This window comes from Patella vulgata, chromosome 9 (genome assembly GCF_932274485.2).
Source record: "Patella vulgata chromosome 9, xgPatVulg1.2, whole genome shotgun sequence".
NCBI classification, from domain to species: Eukaryota; Metazoa; Mollusca; class Gastropoda; family Patellidae; genus Patella; species Patella vulgata.
In genome coordinates this window covers 8596411-8622275 of record NC_065887.2, presented here as the reverse complement: position 1 = coordinate 8622275, position 25865 = coordinate 8596411, and the positions used below count along the sequence as shown (strand labels likewise).

The 25865-nt window shown below is 37.5% G+C and overlaps 1 protein-coding gene across 7 annotated transcripts in view; it reads left to right on the top strand.

Annotated features, from left to right (window-relative positions):
* The window catches only part of LOC126831685 (dipeptidyl peptidase 4), a 385894-nt gene that overhangs the window by 268373 nt on the left and 91656 nt on the right, over window positions 1-25865 (top strand). The window contains exon 1 of one of the 7 annotated variants that reach the window (XM_050562335.2): window positions 9504-9727. The exons of the other annotated variants lie outside the window; for them this stretch is intronic. Coding sequence (XP_050418292.1) covers window positions 9677-9727 — 51 coding nt within the window. The 5' untranslated portion in view covers window positions 9504-9676. Of the gene's footprint in view, window positions 1-9503; window positions 9728-25865 lie in introns of those variants that run through there. 7 annotated transcript variants of the gene reach the window in all.

The following is a 25865-nucleotide window of genomic DNA, read 5'->3' as shown; positions in this document are numbered from 1 at the left end:
TTCGATCCCTGCATTGGCCGAGAAAGTTCATCCAGATTTTCCGACGTGGTTTCCCCTTGTCAGTGATGCAGGACGGAGGGCCCGACAAGGACAGCTGTCTAGTCCTTCGGATGAGACGAAAAACCAAGGTCCCGTGTAAACATTGGAATGCACGTAAAAGATCCCTTGGCAGTTGGAATTCGATATAAGAGTAGGCGATAGTGCCGCTGCCCGGGCAAATTTTCCCTCATATCACACTGTATGGCGTATTCCCGTCTTCATTAGCCCAGTATAGGAGCAGAACAGTAGGACGTTAAACCCCATTTCATTTCATATCATTTCCTTTCTCTCTCCCTCTCTCTAATATCCCCCCTCTCTCTCTCTCGGTGAAATATGAGTTATAAGAATCCCCCCCATACTCTCTCTCTCTCTCTCTCTCTCTCTCTCTCTCTCTCTCTCTATCTCTGTGCAGTAGTATTATACATGTATATTGTTTGTAAGGTATCTATATAGTGGTAGGAAAACATTGAAATTATACAAATACAACTTTATGGATAACAATCATTAGACACTTTAATAATGTATAACCACTGAACAAGTAATCTCTTGTGATTATCAAGCACAAGGTAAACAATAATATTATATAATTTATTCACAAAATCTGTTATGGTTGAGGAGCTACACATATAAAATGAATATTAATTTTTTTATGGGGCCCACATTACTGTATATACATGTATATAGTATATCATGTATCCAGTCAATGTATATGATATTAACATCTTTTTATTACTCTATATTTTTATTGATTTCTTCTCAGTTTCACTCAAAGCAGCGCAAATATAGGAAATAAATTGTACATGTATAAGTCAGACGAAAATCATGATCGTGTGTGTGTGAGATATGTTTGTATTTCTGTGAATTGAATCTGTGTTTATTGATCAGGAGGGGAGAATTGGATGGCCGAATGGTTAACGCATGCACGCTGTATCATAAGGTCTGTCATTGAGTCAAGTGGCATGGTTTCAATTCCCCGGTTGTATGTGACAAGGAGTAGGGTCGCTTGTCCAACCTCATGGGTTTTCTCTGGGTCCACCAGGTTTCCTCCCACTTCTAAAGACCCCTATGCGTAAGCGAATTATTGAAATGGCCGCCATATCCAAAAATTAGTATATGGTTTTGCAATGCATTTCTACTTTTTTTCACATGTGTCATACACAAAGAATAAATAAACTTTTTAAATTTTATTATAAATACTCAACAAAATTCTCAAAGTGTTTTCGCCTAAAATCGTCGATGTTGGACTTAAAATGTCAATCAACTAGCTTAGTGTCTGTTTTCAAGTGGTGCTAACTGTAGAGAGTCAGCGTAAGTTTAGTATGTACAAAATGCACATTTCAATTTGTCATATTTAAGTTTAGTATCAGATTACCCATGTCTGACCACGGTGTCTAAGTGGGTAAGACACTGGCTCACTAGCCTGGAGGTCAGGTGTTCGATCCCTGCATTGTCCAAGAAGGTTCATCCAGATTTTCTGGCGTTTTTCCCCCTTGTCAGTGATGCAGGATGGAGGGCCTGACAAGGACAGCTGTCTAGTCATTCGGATGATACGAAAAACCGAGGTCCCGTGTACACATTGGCATGCACGTAAAAAGATCCCTTGACAGTTGGAATTTGATATACATGTAAGAGTAGGCTGTAGTGCCGCTGTCCGAGCAAAATTTCCCCTCATAGCACACTGTATGGCATATGCCCGTCTTCATTAGCACAGTTTGGAGCAGAACAGTAGGACGTTAAACCCCATTTCATTTCATTTCATGTCTGACCACCCTGTATGCATCAGTGCTTTTGTTCTGATAAAACGTGGGGATTGGGTAGCCGAATGCGAGTTGGATCAAATGGTCTATTATTGAGTCAAGTGGCGTGGTTTTGATTCCCCGGTTGTACGTGACAAGGAGTAGGGTTGCCTGTCCAACCTCGTGGGTTTTCTCCAGTTTCTCCGGATTCCTCCCACTGAAGTATTGAAATAAAATTAAACCATATGTTAGTCCCAGAATGGCATAGTTTGAGTTGAGTGGAGGTTAAACACCATCTCTCTCTCTATCTCTCTCTCTCTGATAAAATGAAACATGATGAGTTGGTCTTTAGGTAATGAGATTTGCATATTTTGTAAGAATTTACATTTTGTTGTAATTGAGGTGTCAGGGGGGTTAATGGCGGCAACGTTTTGATAAATTAGAACAAAATCTCACAGGAATAGGAACCAAGTCACCACGACTGATTTGATTTTAGATTCCTGAATTTAATCTAAAAGCTGTGGTGGATTTCATTAACAATCAGTCTGCAGATAACAAACACGACGGAATCATCCATTATTTGGTTTTCCATGGGCTTCTCAGAAGATTATAGAATTCAAAAACACAAGAAATATCCATGATTAAATATTGGCCCGTTTTCAAATCGTAAGGAATCGCTTGATGTAGCTGTCTGCAAGAATCCTTTGAATAGAAAGATATTTCGCTTTATTATAAAGCAATGAGTTTAAAGATCAGTGGTGTACCAAGGTTTGAAGATTGTAGCACTTTGGTCCTTAAGACAAAATTGGTTCTTTGAAAAATTTGTTGCTTCACTCTGTCTATAGAGTCAAGTCATACGTACTTAATGAACGTGAATATATATTTATACATAAAAAAGCAGTAATATTTTGGTAAAATCATACCATTGTCAAATTATCCATCAAATTCTATCTGTTTATTGACCTATGATTGGTAGACCAAATAAGGTAATGTTTCCTCCTCTGGTCTTGTGAAATAAAAAGGTTTATTCCATATTTGGGATGGAAATTAACGTGAAGCCTATCTAAGATGTGCAGAAATTAAGGGGTTATAAAAGAGGGTGTTGAGCGTGACTGGGCAGAGCTCACCCAGACATTCCAAGCAGCTACTAGCTATTATTGAGAATGAGGAACCTTCAAAGCCATTACAGCTTAGCAATAAAGTTGTAAGAACCATTTATTCTGTAGTGTTATTACGATAACAAAGAAAACAAACACAACAAGGAAATAAGTCTGATAGTACTACAAGATGCCAGGAGATTGTATTTCACCAAGACTCAAGCGTACTGAGGCTTGTGAGAATGTTTAAAAACTGAAGCAATACTTTTTTAAAAACGATCATTTCTTATTTAAAAATGGGTGGTCTAGTGGTTTAATGCATGCACATGAAATCACAAGGTCTGTTATTGAGTCAAGTGGTGTGGTTTCGATTCTCTGCTTTAAAGTGATTAGGAGTAAATGTAGGGTCGACTGTCCAACCGGGTCCTCCGGTTTCCTCCCACTACAAAAGACCCTTACGCGCAAGCGAATTATTGAAATAAAATTAAACCATATGTTAGTCCCAAGTGGATGTTGAACCCCATTTCTCTCTCTCTCTCTCTCTCTCTCTTATGAGTAAGAAATATTCTACTGTATATATCTGTCTCAGAAATAACCATGTGTTGAAGATACACACAATCCCGTTCCATTCCATTATTTGATTCTGATTGCATGCTATAATCACACCATGGACAATAATCACACATATTGTCAGCTGATCTACACATTATTTTACAATAAGACACCTGCGATTATCGCTATATTTATTAATTATTTTATTGATATATATTTCTTCGTACAATATGTAGATTGAATATTTATGTATTCAGAAATCACAAGCTGTTGATTGATATTTGATGGATTTGAATGGTCAGCTTTAAACTGGACACAAGTACAAATTTTATTATTTTTGGTGATTTTAAACGATTTTTACGAATTTGTAAACAAAAATTTGATATTAAACGAATGTGAAAGAAATTAGTGCTAGATACACAAGATTAAATGATACCTGGGTTACAGGGTAGTATTGTGGAAGTTAAAAGTTTTTAAAAGGAATATCAGCCCCAAATGATTCAATTCCTTTCCTATTTACAAAGACATGACGAATTGAAAATTTCCCAATATGTTGATTGATATTTGATGGATTTGGAATTCCTGCAAATTACATTATTGTGGATTTAAAAGGAATATTAGCCCCAAAATGATCCAATTCTTTTCCTATTTAGAAAGATATGATAAATTGAAAATTTCCCAAGCAAACGATATAAACAATCCAGCGCTACATGTACCTATAATTATTGTGTAGGGAGAGGGGTTTTACATAGGCTAAGCCTGTTCTCCAATCCCATTCATACATCCTGAATAAAAATATTGTTTATTAAAAAAAAAAAAACTCTTGTGTAAAATATTTTAATTGGCTTCTTTTTAACCTGATTAAATCCAAGTTAGCAGTTTATCTGCTGATGTTATTTTGGGTTTGATTCCTTAAACATGCAACAACTAAATCTGCCTATTGTAGGTCTTTATTTAGACCTTAAATGTCATCTAAATTATTAATTAGACATTAACACGATAATAAGACCTTAATTAACTCTCGATGTCATTGTTAGCCTGTGATATTTAGTGGATTTTAATATGTTTTGTGATGGGTGATTTAACGTAAAAATGGATATCGAGACTTTGTTTATTATAGAACCAATGTTAGTAATGATGAATTGTTAATATCTTGGTTCAGAGTGAAGCAATTTGACTGAAATTTTCAGCATATTCTGTTTTCATTATCTATTATAGCAAGAACTGTCAGCTCTTTATCTAATCTTACCTAATGCCTTTTTAATCAATTTAGAGTGAATTAAGCCGAAAAAATATAATATTGTCGCCATGGAAACTGCAAATAGCATTCAGCAACATAAAGTTGCATATTTATGTAAAGTCACAGTGCCATTAGGTTTCATTTTTTGATATGAAAATCTGCAATTAATAATCTATAGAGGTAATCTGATGCTGATATCATTTTATCTGTGTTCATGTGGACCCCAGGGAAACTGGTGCGGTTTCGATGATTTTCAATCTTGAAATTTATCATCACTTCATTAAGATCAATGCGTGGATACTGAACGTTTTACTGATACACATGTTGATTCTCATACTGATGCACATTTCTATAATTTTGGTTATCACAGAATCCCATGAATATATTTACCAATTTAAAAAACAAATATCACAGACTACTATTAAACAATTAAACATGTTAATATCGTCTATAATACAAATATCACAATATCACAGACTACTACTAAACAATTAAACATGTAATTATCGTCTATAATACAAATATCACAATATCACAGACTACTACTAAACAATTAAACACAGAATACATATACATGTACATGTACTACCAAACAATTAAACATGTAATTATTGTCTATAATACAAATATCAGTACAGACTATGTATATAATAGCCTTGTGAATCTGGCAAGATTGTATGGGGAAATTTAGCTGTCATTATGATCATCGATCACCTTCGATTTCTGTTTCAAAAGTTTGGTATTGTTGACGTATTCACCACCTAAAGCATGAAAATTACATAGCAAAACATCATTACGTGCATGTGAATGAAGGTTTGTTCCTTGGATCAAGTTTGGATGTTTCTTTGGACTGTTAATGATACCGACACACGGTTATAAATATGTTAATTCGGTTATATTCTGGTTATAAAAGTGTAAGTGTGATATTGGAAGTCAAATTCTGGAAATTTTGACGGAACCCCAAATTAAAAAAAAACGTGCTTTGCCAATAAAACCTTAAAAGAAGACCCTGCAGACTACTACTAAAATTTTGTCCACCATCCCTCATAGTACACTGCATGGCATATGCCTGTCTCCAGTAGCCCAGTTGTTATCAACAAGCAGGATGTTAAACCCCATTTCATTTCATACAATTCATAAAGTCTGTCACTAAGTCGACTGGCGTGGTTTCGAATCCCCGGTTGTACGTGACAAGGAGTAGGGTCGCCTGTCCAACCTCGTGGGTTTTCTCCGGGTCCTCCGGTTTCCTCCCACTGCTAAAGACCCCTATGCGCATGCGAATTATCTAAATAAAATTAAACCATATGTTAGTCCCGAAATGACCTAGTTTGTGTGGAGTGGACGTTAAACCCCATTTCTCTCTCTCTCTTTCATACAATTCTCCTTGATTGTATTGATGATCTTTTACACTACACAAATACACAGCTCTGTTGAATAATGTTCAGTACTGTCTATTCAGGGGAAATAACTCTGTTCAACCTGTGCTTACAGTCCTATAGTTAAACAATACAATAAAATGTGGTCCGTGGTACATGTAGGAAGAAATATATATTTACAATAATATTGGTACAAACAGGAACCATTTGCCACTATTTCCCATTTTCAGCGTTATTTAAGAAAAACTTCCTGTAATGAAAACAAATTTAGATCATACCTGTAGATTAATTTGTTTATAAATTGTGTATATTTTGTTTTTATATTTTGTTTATATTTTGTATTTTTCAGGTAAGTGAAATCAAGAAATGGTTTATTTTTTTAGTGTGTAAGTAAAAGTAAGTCAAGTACTTTTTATTTTTTTTACTCAACAGACTACAAACACAGGTACATTTACCGGTACATGTAGCCTACTGATGGATGACTTTAAAACACAGGTACAATTAGCTGTACCCGTGAAAACACAGGTACAATTAGCTGTATCAATGAATGACTTTAAAACACAGGTACAAATCAGCAGTACCAATGAATGACTTTAAATCACAGGTACAATTATCTGTACCAATGAATGACTTTAAGACACAGGTACGGAGGAATGACTCTCAAGTTGCTGTTTGTAGTACCATTCCACGATAATAAACTCAAGAACAAATTTACAAAGGGAGGTAACCCACATGTTTTACAATATTACTTACTGTGTATGTAAGCCAGATACAATACCTACAGCATGATATATTTAAGTCTTAGTGAAATTAGCCTAACTTCATGCACCGGCATAGGCTACACATACTGTAAACATCAATAAGAGAGAGAGAAGGAGAGAGAGAGAGAGAGAGAGGGTTTAATGTCCACTTAACACAAACTAGGTCATTTCGGGACTAACATATGGTTCAATTTTATTTCAATAATTCACTTGCTCGTAGGGGTCTTTAGCAATCGGAGGAAACCGGAGAGAGAGAGGGAAATGGGGTTTAACATCCACTTAACACAAACTAGGTCATTTTGGGATTAACATATGGTTCAATTTTTTTTTAATGATTCACATGCTCGTAGGGGTCTTTAGCAATCGAAGTAAACCGGAGGACCGGGAGACAGAGAGAGAGAAATGGGGTTTAACGTCCACATAACACAAACTAGGTCAGTTCGGGACTAACATATGGTTCAATTTTTTTTTAATAATTCACATGCTCGTAGGGGTCTTTAGCAATCAGAGGAAACTGGAGGACCCAGAGAAAACCCATGAGGTTGGACAGGTGACCATACTCCCTGTACATCAATAAGAGAATAAGAGTAAAATATTTCTGCATTTCTTTTTTGTATTGAAACATGTAATATTTAGCCACAAGATATCTTTTCACTTTACAAGTACTAGGATACACAGAGAACACCATTGTCAGAAATCTGTCTGACAGTCCCAGTGATGCATCTATCTTCCCAACATTACACCTATCTCACCCACCCATCTTTACATCTATCTAACCCACCCAACCTTTCATCTGTCTCACCCACCCAACCTTTTATCTATCTAACCCACCCAACCCCACAGCTATCTAACCCACCCAACCTTTCAGCTATCTAACCCACCCAAAATTTCAGCTATCTAACCCACCCAACCTTTTAGCTATCTATCCCACCCAACTTTTCAGCTATCTAACCCACCCAACCTTTCATCTATCTAACCTACCCAACCTCTCAGCTATCTAACCCACCCAACCTTTTATCTATCTAACCCTCCCGACCCCACAGCTATCTAACCCGCCCAACCTTTCAGCTATCTAACCCACCCAACTTTTTAGCTATCTAACCCACCCGACCCCACAGCTATCTAACCCGCCCAACCTTTCAGCTATCTAACCCACCCAACTTTTCAGCTATCTAACCCACCCTACCCTTCGCCTATCTAACCCACCCAACTTTTCAGCTATCTAACCCACCCAACCTTTTATCTATCTAACCCACCCAACCCCACAGCTATCTAACCCGCCCAACCTTTCAGCTATCTAACCCACCCAACCCAACAACTATCTAACCCACCCAGCCTTTCAGCTTTCTACCTCACCCAACCTTTCATTTGTTTAACTTTGTACTTGTCTAATGCACCCATCTTTAAAAAAATTTGCCCAAACAATTTTCCAACAATATTTTTATAATTGAATGACATTCACCACGTGTCTGGTTCCTATATCTTTGTTTCTGCGCCTTGTATCCTGCTTATATCCCAACAGAAAAACATTTGACCAAAAGAGGAGCCCAAACCCCCATTCCTTCACTCATTCTAGCTATGCATGTGTGTATTCGAGAATTAGAAAAGAAGGTGGTCCTAGTTGGAGACAATATCAAGTTTGTTATGAGGTCAGGGGGATTACCCAAGAATCTTATAGATTCAGGTGCAGTGAGACATCATTTCTGCTCAATTAAGTGCATAAATGTTTAAGATTAGAGAGTGGTGTGTCAAGAGAAAGAGAGAGAAATGGGGTTTAACGTCCACTCGACACAAACTAGGTCATTTCGGGACTAACATATGGTTTTAATTTTATTTCAATAATTCGCTTGCGCGTAGGGGTCTTTAGCAGTGGGAGAAAACCGGAGGACCCAAAGAAAACCCATGAGGTTGGACAGGCGACCCTACTCCTTGTCACGTACAACCAGGGATTCGAAACCACGCCAGTTGACACAATGACAGGCTTTTTGATGCATCGCGCACGTGCTAACCATCGGCCATCCAACCCCCCCGGTGTGCGTCAAAACGGCAGCAATGCTTCCCATGTTTGTTTGACAAACAAAATATTCTCTATGGAAGCTTTTTTTATCAGCTAGGTCTCATGATTATCTAGGATATAATTTACATGAAATAAATTACAGCTCAAGCTTGCCCACTTGACCCCCCCCCCCATCCCCTCAACCCCTCAACCCCCTATCCCCTCAACCCCCTATGCGATATGATAAAGTAATATATCAAAGGGTGTTGTTACATGTATATATATACCATTGTAAAGTGGTTCAACTTAACAGTGTTATATATGAGACTCCCTACCGAGTCCCTATTAATGACAACAAGCTCCCCTGGTTCGACAGTTTCATATACCGGTATCAATTGGTGGTTTATGCGGTTGTGTATTGTTTGGAGTCACATTTTATAGAAATCCTGTAAAAAACCCACAGGTTGTAGGTTCTTTTTATGTTGATACATGTTGTCACAGTGTTTTACTGGATTTTAAACACACTCCATGAATTAAACTTTTTTTTATATATCTTGTGACTGAGAAACTTAAAACGAGATTTTATTTGTGTTGATCAATTTAAACATTTATAAAGTGAACGTGTCTCTATATTTCACATTTTTTTAAAAACTTAAACAAAATTTATTTTTGCGGAGAAGTGAAACATTTTGAAAGCTGTGTCTTTTTAAGTTTTCTTTGTGCAGTTGAACAGTTTTAATATTATTCATGCTATTTTCATTCAACAACTTTGGGCTAATAATGTATGACAAGTTGAATATATTCTGAGATAAATTTGGGAAGTTTGGTGTTTAAGACGTTTTGTGAAGGAAATAAGTTGTTTTGAGAAAAATTTATATAATGTCAAGTGGGAAATATTCAGTGGAAAAGAGACCAAACAGCTCAGCACAGGTAAGTTTTGTTACATATACACCTATATACAACTGGGTGGGGTGGAGTTTTGTAAGCTTGTGCGCTAGAGACCCCTACCCACACATAAATTATTGAAATAAAATTGAACCATATGTTAGTCCCAAAATAACCTAATTTGTGCCGAGTGGACTTTAAACTTCATTATTTTTTTGATAATTAGCTGCTTGATTTTCGTGAACTATTTTGTTTTTAAACTTAAAAAATTTGAATTTAAAGGTTTTGAGAAGAGCAACCACCTATTAAGTTTTTAAACTATTTTTGTTCCCCAATAAATGGCAAGTAAAATGTAAATAAGGCTTCCCAAGGATTTCAAAAATTCAAAATTGGTTTGGCCTATGGACAAGAGAACGGCACCACACCAAGTCAATTTGTTACCCTTAGGGGAACCACAGTGACTCAATGAGTAAAGAGAGAGACAGATGGGTTTGGGGTTTAACGTCCACTCGACACGAACTAGCTCATGTCGGGACTAACATATACAATTTTATTTCAATAATTCACTTGCGCGTAAGGGTCTTTAGCAGTTGGAGGAAACCGGAGGACCCGGAGAAAACCCACGAGGATGGACAGGCAACCCTACTCCTTGTCACATACATCTGGGGAATCGAAACCACGCAGTTGACTCAATGACCGACTTTATGATACAGCACGCATGTGCTAACCATTCAGCCATCCAACCCCCCTCAATGAGTAAAAGCTTGGCTTGCTAACCTGGAAGTTTTCTGTTTGATCCTTGTGTTGACCGAGAGAGTTCATCAGGATTTGGTCGCCTGTTTCCTCCCACTGCTAAAGACCCAAACGCGCAAGCGAATTATTGAAATAAAATTAAACCATATGTTAGTCCCGAAATGACCTAGTTCGTGTCGAGTGGACGTTAAACCCCATTTCTCTCTCTCATCAGGATTTTCCACCTTGTCATTGGTGTGCAGGATGGAGGCACTGGCAAGGGACCAAGGTATAGTTGTTCGGACAGGATGAAAAAACGATGTCCCGTATACACATAGGCATGCACGTAAGAGAATGCTTGGCAGTTGGAATTCTACATGTATATAAGAGAAGTCTGTAGCGCCACTGCCTGGGTAAAATTTTCCCCATACCACACTTTTGGCGTGTGTCTATCTTCATTAGCCCAGTTGGGCTTAAATAAAATGAAATGAAATGGGGTTTAATGTCCTACTGTTTTGCTCCTAAACTGGGCTAATGAAGACGGGCATACGCCATACAGTGTGCTATGAGGGATATTTTTCCCGGGCAGCGGCAACTGCCAAGGGATCTTTTACGTGCACGCCAATTTGTACACGGGACCTCGGTTTTTCGTCCCATCCAAATGACTAGACAGCTGTCCTTGTCAGGCCCTCCTTCCTGCATCACTTACAAGGGGAAACCACGCCGGAAAATCTGGATGAACTTTCTTGGCCAATGCAGGGATCGAACACCCGACCTCCAATTTCATTTAAAGATACTGTACATTATGTAAGATTTAGATAAAGGGCTGACCATTCTTGCTATAATAGCTCAAAAATAGATAATGTAAAATGAAAATAATGAAAGTTTTATTCAAATTACTTCATTCTGAGCCAAATTATCATGGTTTGTAGTTTTGACTAGATGTGTGCATTGTGGTAACCAGGTCACTGGTATATTCGAGACTTAGCCTCGCTTTCCCATTTTTAAATTAAATTTTTAGATGGCGAACCGTTCTAATCTAGTTAAAATCTCGAGTATCCAATGCGATCGTGAGTTGATTATGGTCATTTTTTGTTAATTAATGTCTAATTAATAGTTTAAATAACATTTCAGGCCTAAAGAAAAGACTTACAATAGGCAGATTTAGCTCTTGCATAATGTATGTTTAATATATAATACTACTGTCCATTTGTAGTGCCTAATCCACAAAAAGTGTGAAGAAAAAAACTATTGTATTATATGTTTAATATTATGTACCACATGTATGTTTAATGTAAACTTCAAGACAAACACGGGTAGGGGGGGGCTGAATGGTTAGCGTGCGCGCGCTGTATCATATAGTCTGTCATTGAGTCGACTGGTGTGGTTTCGAATCCCTGGTTGTACGTGGCAAGGAGTAGGGTCGCCTGTCCAACCTCGTGGGTTTTCTCCGGGGCCTCCAGTTTCCTCCCACTGCTAAAGACCCCTACGCGCAAGTGAATTATGTAAATAAAATTAAACCATATGTGTCGAGTGGACGTTAAACCCCATTTATCTCTCTCTCTCTCTCTCTCTCTCTCTCTCTCAAGACAAACACACAGACAACTGTGACACAAAAACATGAAGTCAAAAAAGTACAATAAAAAAATTTTAGCTTATAAAATGCTGTAATATTTTTAAAATAATATCTTTGCTTACTAAGATTTCACAGTAACTTACGTATTTGCAAAGTCTGTCTACTAGCTGTTTACTTTGCGAGCCACATTTCCCCTTGTCAGTGGTGCAGTATGGAGGGCCTGACAAGGACAGCTGTCTAGTTGTTTGAAAGGGATGAAAAACTGAGTTCCTGTGTACACATTAGTGTGCATGTAAAAGAAGCCTTGGCATTTGGAATTCGATAAAAGAGCAGGCCGTAGTGTCGCTGTCCAGGCAAAATTTCCCTCATAGCACACTGTATAGCGTATACCCATCTTCATTAGCCAGTTCGGAGCTGTCTTGTCGTTTGAAAGGGACGAAAAACTGAGTTCCTGTGTACACATTAGTGTGCATGTAAAAGAAGCCTTGGCATTTGGAATTCGATAAAAGAGCAGGCCTTAGTGCAGCTGTCTGGACAAAATTTCCCTTATAGGGAATGGGTATTGATTAAACCATTTGCTACAACTTTTATAATGATAACAACCAGTTAATTAATTGATGCTGTTTTCTCTTTATTTTAACATGGCATCAAACGAAAAATAAATAATCTCATTGTGTAAACAGTATTTTATTTCAAATGGATCAAAAAGGATCCGGGAGAGAGAGAACCTACATGTATATCACCCCTCTCCTTCTGTTTATTACTAATACATACAGAGATAAGTTGTACCAGAATTATCTTAAAACCGTTTTAAGTTTATAATATACAATGTACATATATGTAAATATCTTGTTCTTATGTACACTATCATGTTCTACTATATACCCTTCAGGCCTCTCAGGTTTACATTGCATAAATATTGACTATACAAACACTTCAACTTTAAAGAAGAAAAGGTATCCACTACTTGGGTACGGGACAATTAGTCCCCTGACAACTCATCCCCAGACAATTCATCCCCTAAGACTATTCGTCTCCTAGGACTATTCAACCCCAGATGATTCATCCCACAGAGGACAATTTATAACCAGATAATTCGTCACCTAGGTCTAATCTTCCTGTATGAAGGCCAAATGGAGGAAGAAATTAGTAGTTCCCCTCCCCCACTCACATTGAATCCTGAGAGTATAAAGTGAATTATATGAATATTATAACCAGATGGTTTAGATTATTAGATTTCCCAAACTTGGACTATTATCTACTTACATATATATATAGGGGGTTGAATGGCCGAAAGGTTAGCGCATGCGCATTGTATCATAAGGTCTGTCATTGAGTCAGTTGGCGTAGTTTCGATTCCCCGCTTGTATGTGACAAGGAGTCAGTTGGCGTAGTTTCGATTCCCCGCTTGTATGTGACAAGGAGTCAGTTGGCGTAGTTTCGATTCCCGGCTTGTATGTGACAAGGAGTCAGTTGGCGTAGTTTCGATTCCCCGCTTGTATGTGACAAGGAGTAGGGTCGCCTGTCCAACCTCATGGGTTTTCTCCAGGTTCTCCGGTTTCGTCCCACTGCTAAAGACCCCTACACGCAAAGGAATTATTGAAATAAAATTGCACCATGTGTTGGTCCCAAAATGACTTAGTTTGTTTCGAGTGGACGTTAAACCCCATCTCTCTCCCTCTCTCTCTCTCTCTCTCTCTCTCTCTCTCTCCACATATATACCTGAACTTTAAATACATATAGACACCTTGAATAATGGATCACTGACACCCTTGTATGAGGGGATATTGTCACAGGAATAGAATTTACAATACTTTTGCCCACATCGTAAGTACCCGGTATTGCTAGCACCATACGTGGGACTGGGTTTCTCGTCACTGCTTGCTTTTTTTCCCCACTTTTTATTCAGAGTTTGTTTTTTTATGACTGCAATTTAAAAAGAAAGTTTGCTGGAAAGGTACTATGGTGTTGTTCCAAACGTAGTCAATGAAGGAAGCAGTGGTAACTATACTATTCAAAAAAAGTAGGGGATATTTGATTTTTAAGTGTTATTAAAGTTACCTAATGAAACTGACGAAGAAACAAATGACAAAATGAAATGAAGTTCACATTCATCGATTTATTCCAAATGATCGTTAGACTAAGTAAGGCACAGACTGACCATTATAAGGGTAAAATGATACCCGGGGTCAAACAGCAAAGTTACCACAGCATCACAACCAAGTCAGTAATGGGTAAATCCTCCTCTGTTTGCCAAACAAGCATTGATCCGACGTGGCATACTCCTAATGAGACGTCTAAGGTCATTTGGGTCCAGATTGTCCCATTCCTGTTGCAACGCAGCAGCAAGTTCTTGGACATTGGCAGGACGTTGTTGACGTTGACGTAACCTCTGTCCAAGCATGTCCCAGACATGCTCGATGGGGGAGAGGTCGGGAGTCAGTGCTGGCCAAGGTAATGTGGTGATGTTCTGTTGTTGGAGGTAACCTGTAACGATCCTGGCCCTGTGACATCTTGCGTTGTCATCCTGGAAGATGAAACGGCGGCCATGACGTCGTGCGAACGGCACAACATGGACTGCCAAGATGTTGTCCCGGTAGTACTGGCCTGTAACATGCCCTGCAACAACATGTAAAGCCGTTCTTCCAGCAACAGTGATGCCTCCCCACACCATAACAGAACCACCCCCAAATCGATCATGTCTGATGACGTTAACGTCTTGGAAACGCTCGTTTCGACGACGCCACACCCTCCTACGTCTGTCCAAAAAATCAACAGTGAACCTTGACTCATCTGAAATCATCACATTGCTCCAGCATCGATTATCCCAGTGTTGACGATCCCTACACCAACGACGTCTTGCCTGAATGTGATGATCTCTCAAACAAGGGATCACGCTAGGACGTCAGGCGCGAAGGTGACCCCTATGCAGTTGATTCCGAATCGTCTGGCCACTCACTCTCACACCAGTGTCTGTTTGAAGACGAGCGCTGATCTGATTTGCTGTGATGACACGATTTCTCAAGGCCAAGGTACGGATAAATCGATCCTGGGCTTGAGTTGTCGCCCTTGGTCGACCTGAGCGTGGTCTGTCCTGTACAGATTGTGTATCACGGTATCTGGACCATAGCCTGCTTATGACAGACTGAGAAACATTCATCGTCCGCGCCACAACCGCCTGTGTTGTGCCGATCTGTAGCATGCCAAGGGCACGTAACCTTTCATTTTGGGTAAGCCGACACATATCAAAATTTGTTTTCTGGTCACTAAAACAATTAAACTGATGTTTCCACCCTGGAATTCAATGCCACAATGACTGTAACATTCAAAGTAAGAGTCGTGCAAATCTTGGGTTGGACCCCCATGATGATCCCAAGCATCACCTGCATTCCATGCGGTAGCTATTGGTGCGTTTGGGCGTCACATGTAACTGGAAATGTTTCTTCTGTTAGGTTCTATAGTGACTTTTTTCGTAGTCATTTGCATATTTTAGTATTATGCCCCCAAAATCAAATATCCCCTACTTTTTTTGAATAGTATATGTTAAACCAGTTAATAGATTTTGTTTAAGTAATGCTTATTGAATTTCATCTTCTAAAATGTCATTTCATCGTTTTCTTATGTTGGCAGACATATATTAAATTTTAATCTAATTATAAAAATGCTTTATTGTGTGTCTAATATTCCGGTTACCATGACAACAAGATATATTTGTAAGGAATTGTAGTCTTGAAAGGAGCATAATTTTGCACCTTTTTTTTACCTTATTTCTTTTGTGGGTGATATTGAATTATCAGTACATACATGTACATGTAGCTGAGTTATTGAAATAAAATAGCACAATATGTTGGTCCCGAAAATAACCTTACTTGTGTCGAGTGGTTGTTATACACCACTCCTGTAATCTGGAAAAACCTAGTAAGTCAAATTTTGGTGAAAATTGAGCAAGACCCATATTTGGACTTACTAGTCATTTGTACTAGATTTTTCTCCTTCAGTTAAAAATGTTAAAGTGTGTGAAACCCTTCCCAGTTGACAGTTTGTTCCATCCAAATGACTAGACAGCTGTCCTTGTCAGGCCTTCTCATCCTGGGTCCTTATTCACGAAAACTTAAACTAAGTTACAACCGAAATTGCAACTTCATTGGATATATGCAAATTGATTTTAATGGTCAGCCAATCGAATTGCAGTATTTCTTCAAATTTTGATTGTATCTTAGTTTAAGTTTTCATGAATAAGGGCCTAGCACTGCTGAAAAGGGGAAACCATGTCGGAAAATCGTGATGAGCTTTCTCGGCCAACATACGACCACGAGGCTAGTGAGCCAGCGTCTAACCCACTAAGCCACCGTAGCTCCCTGTTAGCACTGGAACATCTAGCCGTTGGTGCACAAAGGTAGGACGTTTAACCCCAATTCATTTCATTTGTTAACGCTGGAATTGAGTCAAGTCTTACCAGAACACAATGGTACTGGGAACACACTGACATATTGCCAATACTTACATAACCTGATTATCGTACAAGTCTTGTTATTACCTCATTGGCCGTCTGAACCAGACCACTAGAGAGAACAACTTAGCCAAGATTTACCGATTTTCTCTTAGATAAAAAAACATGATTTGTTTCAAATTCGACATGTGTTTATGTGAACTCCATACTCAACAACATCACATTCCTGACTGCGTCTGAGTTCTGTTTTCTGCTAGTGTGTTATAATTTTATCAACCATGCTGGATTATTTGGATGCCATATGTGTTTAAAGATTTAGTAATATAGGTTAATTCGTACTACATGATGTTTATTTATAAAATTGAATTAATAGATACGGGTATTATTTGTGAAAAGTGATTTGTGCGAGAATATTTAAAGTTATAAACCGCATTCCCTGCAGGTTATATATGTAACTGGTGAAGTACAGCGCAGTGGACGCTTACAGCTAGCCCCCGGATCCATTTATTTTATTTGAATTGTGTGTTTGTTTGTGATTTCTGCGTTATCTGTATATTTGTTTTTGTGTAAATTATGTGTGGTGCAGTCCCCCTGCACTTACTATTAGGCAGCAAAATTTTTATTCACTTTTTCTAATTGTACAATTATAAAGACAACTGGAATTGTTATGTGTATGAACTGTCCAGAGAAGTAAGAAATGAAATGAAATGAAATGGGGTTTAACGTCCTACTGTTCTGCTCCTATACTGGGCTAATTAAGAAGGGCATACGCCATACAGTGTGCTATGAGGGACATTTTGCCCGGGCAGCGGCACTATCGCCTACTCTTATATCGAATTCCAACTGCCAAGTGATCTTTTACGTGCATTCCAATGTATACACGGGACCTCGGTTTTTCGTCTCATCTGAAGGACTAGACAGCTGTCCTTGCCAGAGAAGTAAGAAGTGATAACAAGTGTTCTTACACACTGTATCCTGTCTACATCACAGTATTTGTTACATGTATAAAAGTTGAATCATGTCTTTGGAGACTAATTATTTGTATGATGTGAACAGAGAAATAAGTTGTATGCATCTCTTGCATATTGAGGGGTTGGATGGCTGAATGGTTAAGGCGTGCAAGCTGTGTTTAAAGAATGTCATTGAGTCAACTGGAGTGGTTTCGATTCTCCTGTTGTACATGACAAGGAGTAGGGTCGTCTGTCCAAACTTGTGGGTTTTCTCCGGGTCCTCCGGTTTCCTCCCACTGCTAAAGACCCCTACGCGCAAGTTGAATTATTGAAATAAAATTAAAATCATATGTTAGTCCCGAAATGACCTAGTTTGTGTCGAGTGGACGTTAAACCCCATTTCTCTCTCTTTCTCTCTTGCATATAATGCCTGTTTAAATATGGTGGAGGTGGGGTGGGGGTAGGTAGTGGGGTAGGTATTTCTAACACATGATCTTTAAATTATGCGGATCAAGAGTTTGTTATACGCATGAGATAATGATGTCTTTGACTTGCACGCACTCAACGTCAGTAAAGGGACAAATATATAGTATATATATATATATGTACAGACAAATTTTCCATCATCGACAGCGAATACAGCCATTATCATTATTCATAGCAGTCGCCTCAAATGTCAGCCAGTCTATCATCAACGACCGTTGATATTTCATATAGAAATTATTGTTATCGCGTGGGTTCTCGGATTCCTGAATATTCTCATATAAGCATTATGAACAATTACTACACAGATTCTAACGTCTGTATATCAGATTTATTTTTGTGCCGGTAAAATTGTTGTTAGTGTCTTGCAGTTGTTGTGATTAGTCATTGTGTGTTTTCAGTTGATATTCATTATTGAATATTGCGATGAAAATATTTAGAACAACATAAATCGAGATTATGTCAGATCTAAATTTGTACACAAATAAAATTCTCTTATTACATAAGGACAGGTGAATTATCGTGGACATCGCTAAATTAATGCATAACTTCCAAAAGGAGCTTCACCTTCTCGTGGAGGGGGGGGGGAGTTGTTGTAAGGACGAATGGGTAGCATGTGTGCGCTGTATCATAAGTTTTGTCATTATTGAGTCTACTGGCGTGGTTTTGATTCCCCGGTTGTACGTGACAAGGAGTAGGATCGCTTGTCCAACCCCGTGGGTTTTCTCTGGGTCCTCCGGTTTCCTCCAACTGCTATAGACCCCTACACGCAAGCAATTTATTGAAATAGAATAGAACCATATCCCAAAATGACCTAGTTTGTGTCAAGTGGACGTTATACCCCATTTCTCTCTCTCTCTCTCTCTCTCTCTCTCTCTCTCTCTCTCTTTTTTTTTTGCTTCACCTTTTCAGTAAAGGAGAAGTGATTTGTTGTGTACAAGGCCAATATTATGATATCATTAATTATACCCAATTAGTTTATTTGTCTTGTAATTGGTTTGTTTTTGATTTAGGTTCAAATCTCTGCCTAAGGGCTGAGAAGGATCTTTGGAATTATTCAGACCTTATTCCCAGGTGTCAGGGGTGGGGCCTGTAGAGCTAAATTTGCCTAGTGCCATTTGGCCTCAAATGTTTTATAATTCATAAATTAGACATTTATTTACATGACCTTTATTTACATCTCTAGATCATCAGATGGATTCGATTTTCAACGGAGTTAAACATGATTGGCAGTTAATAATTTAAATAAAAAATGGATAATCAAGACTTTGTTTATTGTCCCAACAATGGTAGCCAACAATGGTAGCAATGATAATCGAGACTACACCGTTCTTCTAACACTGATATCTTAGCACAGAATGAAGGAATTTGACTGAAATTTTAAACATATCTATTTTTGAACTGTTTTAGCAAGAACTACCAGCTCTTTTATCAAAATCATACATAATGCATCTTGAATTCTTCTCTCGTTCCGATATCTCACCATACAACCATGTATAAATCAGCCATCTACACTGTAATATGATTTAATTTGCTCTTTTCTCAGTTTGAAATTAAATTTGAATCCTTTCTGTTATAAAAAGTTGCTATGGTAACATGTTCTTGTTAGTTCCTATAGTGATTAGGATGTTTTGTGTGAAGTGTACATATATTTTATAGCGTCAAGCAAGTTAGTAAAATGACAACAGGACTTCTGCGACTCAAGGAGATTATTTGGGTCTGCTTTTTTAGCTTGCAGCTGCCACAGGGGAGACAGAAATACCAAGCTTGAAATGCAATCCTAGCAGACATTTCTGAATAAATTAACATTTAGCGACAGACACAGAATATATTCTTTTTTGTATAAATTGATTGTATTTGCTACTAATCGGAGTTTAAAACTATATGATTGAAACCAACAATATTTATGTGATATACCTGTTTACTTAACAGCCTTTAATAGATGGGTTTAAATTTGTTTTATATATTCTTATAACTCGGCTAATTTGTTCTCCTAAATCTGTTAAGTGATAGATTTGTGGACAGAAAGACTTTTGGTGGATGAATAATTTGTTGAATTGAATTAATCCGTATACAGTTTTAGGTAAATAATTCTTATACAAATTACATATACAAATAAATTGATAAATATCCCAAAGGGCGTGCTACTAAAAAAATACAACTTTAATTATGGATCTGCGTGAATTCCAAAAATTGTGTGGCTGTCAAAAATGACTATCTCTTCAGGCAAGTTTTCACAAACAAAGTGAAAACGGATTGATTAAAAATCTCACCATTTTTTGGATAATTTAAAGTTTTCTCAGGAATGCTTTCAGTCTAATCGTCAACATGCAACAGGTAGGTGTTTGAATTTTATTTTAAACTTGGGAGTAATTTAATATTTGTAAGGTCTATTTTGACATTGAATTGTTGTCATTATTTATATAGTACATGGGTGGGCTGCCGTGTGCTTGGCATCATAAGGTCTGTCATTGAGTCGACTGGCGTGGTTTAGATTCCCCAGTTGTATGTGACAAGGAGTAGGGTCCTCCGGTTTACTCCCACTGCTAAATACCCCTACGCGCTTGTGAATTATTGAAATAAAATTGAACCATATGCTAGTTCCAAAATGTCCTAGTGTGTGTCGAGTGCATGTTAAACCCCATTTCTCTCTCTCTCTGCCTTTCTGTCGACAGACTCAATATTTACAATCTACAAGGCCAAACTATTAATAGATAGAGAAGGTGGCATATGAACTGAACATACTCTTATTTCAGTCATTGAATGGCTGGAGAACTTAGAAATTAGAATTTCAAAGAATTTAACCTTACAACACATACAGTTAGAGTCAAATATATAGTTTTTATGTGTAAAAACACTTACAAATATATTAACAAATTAGGAAAATAGCAGTAGAAGAAGATGACAACTCTTGTAAAGTGAGGTCTGAGGTAGCTGAAGATCAATTGTCAGAGGACATATGTACAGATCTATATTTCGTTTCGTTTTTTTATACTTCCGATGGCCTAAACTACACGAAGGTCCGGCCGGTTTTAGCGATAGGTCGCGTCAGGCGTCATACGAGCAGCTTTTGACCCTATGACGCCAGACATTTGATTAACCAATCAGCATTGATGTTACTAATGGATTACCCACAGTTTCATGCAAAACACGCCTAATAGCTCACAAAATTCAGAACTCGATAATGATAACAACTCTTCCAGATCCTAATGTAGTAAAGACGAGTAAAACGAAATTTTGAACTATAAAAACAAAGCGAAATAGAATCTGTGTTTTGTACTGGGATCTCAGCGATACATGGGGGGTTCAAAGAGAAGACGATGTATGAGGAGACACAATCCCCCGTAACTAACAAAAGTCAGACGAACTCCATAAGTGTGATCATGTCCGAAATAATCCTCTTGATCACTCTTGGGGGAGCCATGGTGGCTAAGTGGGTAAGATGCTGGCTCGCTAGCCTGGAGGTCATGTGTTCGATCCCTGCATTTGCCGAGAACGTTCATCCAGATTTTCCGGCGTGGTTTCCCCTTCTCAGTGGTGCAGGACAGAGGACCTGACAAGGACAGCTGTCTAGTCATTCGTATGGGTCAAAAAACCAAGGACCCGTGTATACATTGGCGTGCATGTAAAAGATCCCTTGGTGGCTGGAATTCAATATAAGAGTAAGCCATAGTGCCACTGAAGGAAGAATGGGCAGAAACATTCTGCCATCCTGGCAAAATTTCTCTTACAGCACACTGCATGACTAGTTGTTCGGATGGTATGAAAAAACGAGGTCCAGTGTACACATTGGCATGTATCTAAAAGATCACTTGGCAGTTGGAATTTGATATAAGAGTAGGCCGTAGCACAGTTGTCCAGGTAAAATTTCCCTCGTAGTAGGCTACACTGTATGGCATATGCCCATCTTCAATAGCCCAGTTGAAGCAGAACAGTAGGAAGTTAAACCCTCATTTCATTTCATTTCACCTCATGGCTTATGACTGTTTTCAGTAGCTCAGGTGGTGATGAAATGTAGGATATTAAATTTCATTTCATTTCGTTTCATATTTTGTATTATGTTGCTGTTATTGTATCGTAAAATCTACCAGGAGTAGAAAGTATTAAGTCTGAGGTGTAATATTTCAGCGTGTATCTTGCAAAGTGAGTTATGTTAACGCAGTGGAACGGAAGTTACGACACCTTGTATATTGATCTTCTAGCGGAAGATATTGGAACGTGAATCCCTTCAGAATTCATCTTGCACAATACAGCACAATCAAGCTCTTAAATGCTAACTTGCAATACGTGCTGTGAATCTGAAGATATTAATGAAAAAGGAATTCCATCGTCCGTCCGTTATAGATTTCTTCCCACATGTGAGAAACATATGTCGTGGAAATAAACATAAACACACAGATTAAAAGACGTCTTTCTGTAAGTTATTCTGTGCTCGTATTTTGACGATGTTAATTAAGAGAGAGTAGATTGCGTGTTGGAGAAATCTCACTAATTAACTGATGAAATGAAATATGAACATCAATCCAGTCCCAAAGATAACATCTGAAAACACATCGGATTTCAGTGAAAATGGTTGACATTTCATTTGTTACAACCCACTCCAGCAAAATGTCCTGTCCCTGAACACTGTAGCTTGATTAAATCTGTCACCAAGCTCCAGAGAAATCATAGATACGCGATTAATCCAAGGACATTTCTGTGTCCTCCTTTAACAACCAGGAGGGTGGATGGCTGAATGGTTAGCGTGTGCGCACTATATCATAAAGTCTGTTCATGAGTCAACGTGTTTTCAATTCCCCAGTTGTACGTGACACGGAGTAGGGTCGCCTGTCCAACCTAGTGGATTTTCTCCGGATCCCCCGGTTTCCTCCCACTGCTAAAGACCCCTACGCGCAAGTGAATTATAGAAATAAAATTAAACCTTATGTTAGTCCCAAAATGACCTAGTTTTCTCTCTCTCCCTTTGACAACCAAATAGATTTACTAACATCCTACTTTTCTGCACCGGGCTTAGTAATAATACATGGGAGTCGGATAAACCTGTACATCCATATGTTAGTCTCAGAATGACCTAGTTAGAATGAATGGAAATTGGCCCTGAACATATACCATGTGTTCGTCTCACTTGACACAAACTAGGTCATTTTGGGGCTAAAATATAGTTCAATATTATTTCAATGATTGGCTTGTGTGTAGTGGTGTTTAACTGTGGGAGGAAACCTGAAGACCTGGACAGATGACCCTATGTACTCCTTGTCATGTAAAAGTGGGGAATCAAAACCATGCCACTTGACACAATGACAGACCTTAAAATCATTCGGCCACTCTATCCACATATTCTCAAAAGGACTAAATAGAGATATAATGCATGGAAGTTAAACATTCTTATCTATATAGAGAATCTCCTACGAGTCTTTTTTTGATATCAAAAAACATAACACTCGTCGATAAAGTAAAAAAAAAACATGGCTCTTTTTTTTTACTTTACCGTCGAGTGTTGATATTTTTTGATATCAAAAAAGACTCGTAGGAGATTTTATTTATCACCCAATCCTTTCTTACATGCACAAAAAGAGAATCTCCTACGAGTCTTTTTTTGATATCAAAAAACATAACATTCGTCGATAAAGTAAAAAAAATACATGGCTCTTTTTTTTTTACTTTACCGTCGAGTGTTGATATTTTTTGATATCAAAAAAGACTCGTAGGAGATTTTATTTATCACCCAATCCTTTCTTACATGCACAAATGAATAAATGTAATTTTTTGCTATAGATTTCACTTCTACTGAACCTGATTACATTACATAACGTAGTGATACATCAGTTTTTGACAGCAATTCAACCATTGCAAAGTCCTTTTATATTGACCCAGTGTTTTCATCAAGGTCAATTAAATAAAAAAGAAATTACTTTTAATAAAAAATGAACTGTTCTTTGAAAATAAAAAAAAGTAGTTCCTTTGAACTGACCAATCAAATTCATGTAAGTCGAGATATCGCAGTAGATTATGAAATTTATCACACAAGCGATATCTACTGTAGAATGTATTATTGGGTGATAAATATATATATACAGTATATATATATATTACATTGTATGTATAGATGAACGGATTATGAGCTGTTTCCAGAAAAGCCATTAAAACTTGGACATCATTAACAACAGCAGACTTTTGTAATTATCGCATTTCGTTGTCAGGGTGATGTCTAATTAAACCAAGTCGGCCACAAAATGACCACTTTGCTTTAAATTAGACAATGACACGGTTAATTTCCGATGGTAAAATGACCACGATCTCTTCCAATCTGAACCAATCAATACTAGATAATCATTACTGAAATTAGTCTCAGATGGTCCATTATAATCTCTTCAGATTAACCCTTTCTAGTAATAGAGAGAGAAAGAAATGGGGTTTAACATCCACTCGACCTAACTTGGTCATTTCAGGACTAACACATAGTTCAATTCTATTTCAATAATTTGCTTGCACGTAGGGGTCTTTAGCAGTGGAAGGAAACCAGACAACCTGGGGAAAACCCACGAGGTTGGACAGGCGACCCTACTCCTTGTCACGTACATGTACAACCAGGGGTTTCTAGTAATACATGTATATATATCTAAACACATCAGTTGTTGGAATGGTTAAAGTTTGCAATAAAGCAAATAATGCAAAAAGTACTCGCAAAAACCTAGTTTTCTTTTCTGAAACAACTTGATTTCTAATATCTAACACCTGAGAGTAGCGTTAACTATAACCTTTTACTATATATATAGATTAAGGTAGATAAAGTACAGCTACTTCTATGTTTACAGTAGATAAATACATAAAACATATAACAATATATCCAATTTAAAAATTCAACCACTTTTACTTCTTCATTCTGATATACATGTGCAAAAAATCATAAGTTAGCTGTCTTCTATAAAATCAGCATCTTCAGATGTTATAAATAATTAAACATTATCCATACAGTTGTATACATGTACATGCATAGAATAATAGATACCTTGTAAAAATACAACAAAATGCTTAAAGTATCACTGTAACCTCAGGTATCATTTAATCTTGTGTATGTAGCAGTAATTTCTTGAATTTGTTTTAATATCAAATCTTTGTTTAATAGTTTGTAAAAATCATTTAAAATCACCCCAGATCATCTAATTTGTACTTGTGTCCAGTACAAGCTGACAGATTAATTTTGATAATGAGTATTTAATTTCCTGACCACAGTTCAAAAATTAATCATTATACATCAGTAATCAATTGGGTTTTTTGGGTTTTTTTTTTTTTACAATGATCGAGAAATTAATCGCTTGTAAATTGACACTCGTCATCAAAATTGAATGGTCAGCTTTAAACTAGACACATGTATATATATAAATTGTATGATTTTTGGTGATTTTAAACAATTTTTACGAATTTTTAAACAAAGATTTATTATTAAACGAATGTGAAAGAATTAATGCTAGATACACAAAATTAAATGATACTCAGGTTACATTGTCATACATGAAACAACATTACTTACTCCGACTTATTGGAGTAATTTTACAATGATACAATACCAATGTATAGATGTATAATAAGATGAAATGAATGTCAATCGATGACATTATTTTGAAAAGCTCCCCAGATGAGCGAAAAGTACTTTAAAATGTTAAAATGTTATTAAACCAGTGTTGAAATCAGTTTGTGTCGGCATATCTTTTATGTTTTTATCGTTTAACGTGAAACAAAGTAATACAGCTTTACGGTTGTGCCAATACTTTTCAATATAAAGACAATCAGAGTTAACACAGTGTAGACAGTCATTCTTTGTCATCTTCAATGTATAGAAATATACCATATGTCAGACACTGAACTTTTGAAGCAAACCCGAGACCTCCTGGTTAGCAAGTAGGCGTCCTACTCATTAATATAAAAGGGGGGTTGGATGGCCAATTGGTTAGCATGTGTGCGCTGTATCATAAGGCCTGTCATTGAGTCAAC